General features: G+C 35.5%; 1 protein-coding gene across 1 annotated transcript in view; it reads right to left on the bottom strand.

Moving 5' to 3' along the window:
- Positions 1-4,136, bottom strand: part of LOC104855280 (60S ribosomal protein L39-like) — a 4,954-nt gene extending 818 nt beyond the window's left edge. The window contains exons 1-2 of the mRNA XM_033760475.1: positions 4,116-4,136; positions 2,791-2,852 (exon numbers count right to left, since the gene is read on the bottom strand). Of these exons, the coding sequence (XP_033616366.1) occupies positions 2,791-2,852; positions 4,116-4,136 (83 nt within the window). The remainder of the gene's footprint in view (positions 1-2,790; positions 2,853-4,115) is intronic.
- Between the last annotated feature and the right edge of the window lie 301 nt (positions 4,137-4,437).

Below are 4,437 nucleotides of genomic sequence, written 5' to 3'. Positions count from 1 at the left end.
GAAGGGAAGGGAAGGGAAGAGAAGAGAAGAGAAGAGAAGAGAAGAGAAGAGAAGAGAAGAGAAGAGAAGAGAAGAGAAGAGAAGAGAAGACGCAGCAGTTCAACACAATCAAAAGAGTTAAACTAGGGCTGGGGATTTAGCTCAGTGGCGCCGCTCCTGCCTCACGAGCTCAAGGTCCTGAGTTTCATTGCCTGTACAGAAAAAGAAAGGAAGGAAGGAAGGAAAGAAGGGAGAGAGGGAGGGAGGAAGGAAAGAGCAAAAGAAAGAAAGAGATAAACTAAGGCTGGAGATTTAGCTCAGTGGCACAGTGCAAGCACAAGGTCCTGAGTTCAATCCCTAGCACCAGAAAAGGGAGAGAGAGGGAGGGAGGGAAAGAGAGAGATTGCCAAAGAATGATCAAGGAAAATAAAACGGCACATAGAAACAACATTAAATATATAAAATGATATAATGGTTAGCACAGTACAGACTTATAGAGTATAAAAGAATGCTGGCCGGGCATGGTAGTGTACACCTATAATCTCAGCACTCTGAAAGGCAGAGGCGGGAGGACTGCAAATTAGAGCCCAGCCTGGACAAAGCAGTAATTTATTGAGACACTAACTGAAAAAAAAAAAGTTCAGAGGATATATTTCATTCAAAAACCCTGGATTCAATCCTCAGTGCTGGAAAGAAAAAAATTCTGTGATCAATTCTGTTCAGATCGCAATAGGAGTTCTTGAATTGTCAGAATAGAAAATAAGTATAGGAAGTGCTGGGGATTTAGCTCAGTGGTTCCACTGCCTGCCTCGCAAGCTCAAGGTCCTAAGTTCGATCCCCAGTAGAAAAAAAAAAAAAAAAAAAAAAAAAAAAAAAACAGTTACAGGAATTCCTTGCAAAGGAAGAATTAATAGGAAACCTGAATGTTCAACAAACAAATAAAGAGATGTTCACCCTCATTAATAAGTAAAGAAATGAAAATTAGGGATAAAAGTAATACCATTTTATATTTTAGCATATCTATGGTCATTTTTATCTGATATTACTGCTTACATAGAAAATGAGAATATCTGAAATAAAATTATCAGAACTAATAAGATTTTGGCAAGCTTGGTCAATATACCACCAACATATAAAAACCAATATATCTTTGCCTCAATAATAACTAATGTTAAAATAAAATTGAAAAAAATATATGCAAGTATTTATACTCATTAGAAACCTAGAAAGAAACTTAGCAAATATGTAAGTACTGTTTATAGAAAATAATTTCAACACAATTCTTATCAAAATCAGAATAAGATTTTATAAAAACCTTGATAAATCCCAAGGTTCGTGACAATGATTTTAAAAATTATGAGGATTAATTTAGTACTGGAGATTATTTCTTGAACTATCAAATATTGTAACTATTTTTAAATTATAACAGTACTGAGTGATACTAATGTTAATAAATTATATATTGCATTTATATATTCATATATATATATATACATATATATGTTCATTTCAGAGCACTTCATTGTGTTCCACTTGCCTATGACACTAGAAATCAGTGGGGGGTAAGCATGGATTATTAAAAAATGATATGATAAAATAACCTCAGATTCCTAACCCTCATAATATGTGAAAATGTATTCTTGATGGAATAAAGACTCTAATTCAAAATGCAGAACACTAGAACTTTTAGAAAAAAATCAAGATAAATATCTTCACTACAACAGTAAGGCATTTTAGTGTTCTGTTACTATATAATAAATCATACCAAGTTTTCAAGCCTTGAAACAGCAATGTGCTATTTCTTTTGATTCTGTGGGTCAGAAATTCAAGCAGGGCTCAGTGGGTAGGTTTTCTGCTTCATGTGGTATCAGAGGTAATATTCTCAGCTTCAATCAATTGGTGGTTGAGCTGGCTGGAAGACTGGAGATATCTTAACTAATGTTGGCACTTTAGGGCTCCTTTCTGTGTTCCCTCTCCCTCTCTCTCCCTTTGTGTGTATGTGTGTGTGTATAGTAGTCTCAAATATTTTCTATCATCTTTGTAGAATTCTGTTGGTTGAAGAAAGTACCAGAGATAATCCAGAGATCATTTGAAGAGGAGTCTGATACTATATTTCCTTCCAAATAAGACCTGACTGGAAAATAAGCACTAATATATTTCAGGATGTTTGCAATATTAGCCCTACCCATAAAATAAACCCCAATTAAAACTGTCAGCCAGCCAGTTGCAGTTAGTACATCTGATGCAACATAAAACAGGTGTATTGAATTATGAAATAATATTTATATATTAAATATCAATAAATATCAATAATATTAATACTTAAAATAAATGATAATACAAATCATCATTAAGTGTTTCTAAAAACTCAAGTGAGCATCTTTGGAAAAGTGAGAGGTAAATGCTTGTGTAAACAGATTAACTCAAGACTTATTGCCAAATGAGTATAGACACAAGGTATAAATGCACTTGGTAACAAATGGATGTGGTTTTGTACAATATGAATCTCATAACAGACATGCTTAATGCACTTATGTAAAATAAAGAAACATTTTCTGAATTTTAGTGCCTGAAAATTTTCATCATTTTGGTGTGGACCACCATTCTTAACTGTCATCATTTTTGTTGTCATTCCTGTCTCATAACTCTTCAATTAAAACTTGGTTTAAAGGAAACTTTGTGAAATCTTGCCTGCAAGAGGTTTTACCTTAGATGAAAAATTCATGAGAGAAAAATGGCTGACAGCTATGTTGCCAATGCACTACAAGCAGGCCATATAGATAAGAAGTGCTCATTTAAGGACAGCTTTACTGATGGACAGGAGAGACTGTGACCAATTGTTCTACATTAAATGGAGTTCCAAGAAATTCAGGCTAGAAAACAGGGTTTGTAGAGTTATGATAATGTTTCAGAGGGAGATGACATAACTTTATTAGAATAAAGGTAGATTTTTGTACATAAATAAATGTAAATTTTGTATATAGGTAAATGTAGATTATTGTACATGAATAACTATAGATTGTTGCAAATGAAGAAATGAGACATCCCCTGAAAGTAAGCCTTATTGTGTCTTTTGGAGCAAGAACTGATATAAGACCTGGTTTTAAATTTGGATTAAATATGGCATGCAAAACAACATGTATACAACAGAGAGAGAAAAGGTTTATGGCAACCATCTTGGAGTAGAAAAAACAGAGCACGCAAGGATGGCTTATTTGAGATTTTAAAACTTCAAACTGACTCTCTGGTAGGCCCACCCCTTCGACCCTACCCCACAGAGGAGCCCGAGGTCGCGGGCGCCAATACAGTGGTGTTCGTGGCCACCCCAACTCCCCTCAAACAAGACAAAGGTGCCCTCTCTGAGGATCCTAGATGAAAATTTAAGCACATTGGAAAAGTGAAGAAAATCTGTGATAAATACACACCACACCACCATAGTTGGCAAGTTGGATGGACCAGCACCTCACATCGGAAGCTGGTCTAACTTCAGGGGAAAGACAGCTGGAACCTGCAGTAAAAACTTGCAGAGTTCAACCCAGCATGAGGTCAGAGATCTCAACTTGGGCCTTACAGCCAAAAATCAGCCTGAACCTCAGGGGACAGCTGCTGGCTTGCTGAAACTAATTAACTTAGACCTGCACACTCCTATTGTGTCAACAGAGGCATACCCTGAAGGAGGCCCTCTATTTCTATTTGTATTTTTTATTTTCAAAATAATTTTTTCTCTTCCTTCAATCACTTAAAAATTTTTATCTATCATTTCTTTTCTCAAATTTTTTCTTTTTCATATTCTTCTCCCTCTCTCTCTCTCTCTCTCTCTCTCTCTCTCTCTCTTTCTCTCTCTCTCTCTCTCATATCCATTACTCTCCCTTTTTGTTCCTGTTCCTATCCTAATTCAAATTTATTTTCTTTCTTTTCCTTTTCTTCTGTTTTTCCATCTCTCAATTGCCATTAGTTTTAAAAGGCTGTGATTCCAGTCTCTCGCCTCCCTATTGCTGTTAGTTTGTTCTGTTCTTGGGTATATTTTGTTCTTTATCCTCTTCTCTTCAACAGCTCCCTAGAGTTTGTGTGATTTTGGTGTGCCCTCTGACCTCACTTGTAACCTTTCTGTATCCTATCTACCTATCCCTCCTTACCAACACGTTCTGAATCCCCATCTTGAAGGGTAAAGTTGCTATATTAAAGAGTTTATTCACTATAAACATATTTTGGACTAGTCCTCAATTTTGATTTAATTCACACAGTTAAAAGTAATAGATTAATAATTACCACAAATTGTTATTTTCTAAGCTGTGCTTCATGCTATTGTGTTGCTGATTGTATCACTTGGGCTAAAGTGTTGTGATTGATCTAATCAGTTGTCCTCCCTGGTATAATGAAAATGAGATTGCTTCAGACCTATTAGAGACTCAAAACCTAAAGACCAGCTATATCTGGAAGATCAAAGTATTAACCCAG

This window comes from Fukomys damarensis, unplaced genomic scaffold (genome assembly GCF_012274545.1).
Source record: "Fukomys damarensis isolate Sample0158 unplaced genomic scaffold, DMR_v1.0_HiC HiC_scaffold_39, whole genome shotgun sequence".
Lineage (NCBI taxonomy): Eukaryota > Metazoa > Chordata > Mammalia > Rodentia > Bathyergidae > Fukomys > Fukomys damarensis.
This window is presented reverse-complemented; position numbering and strand designations above follow the sequence as displayed.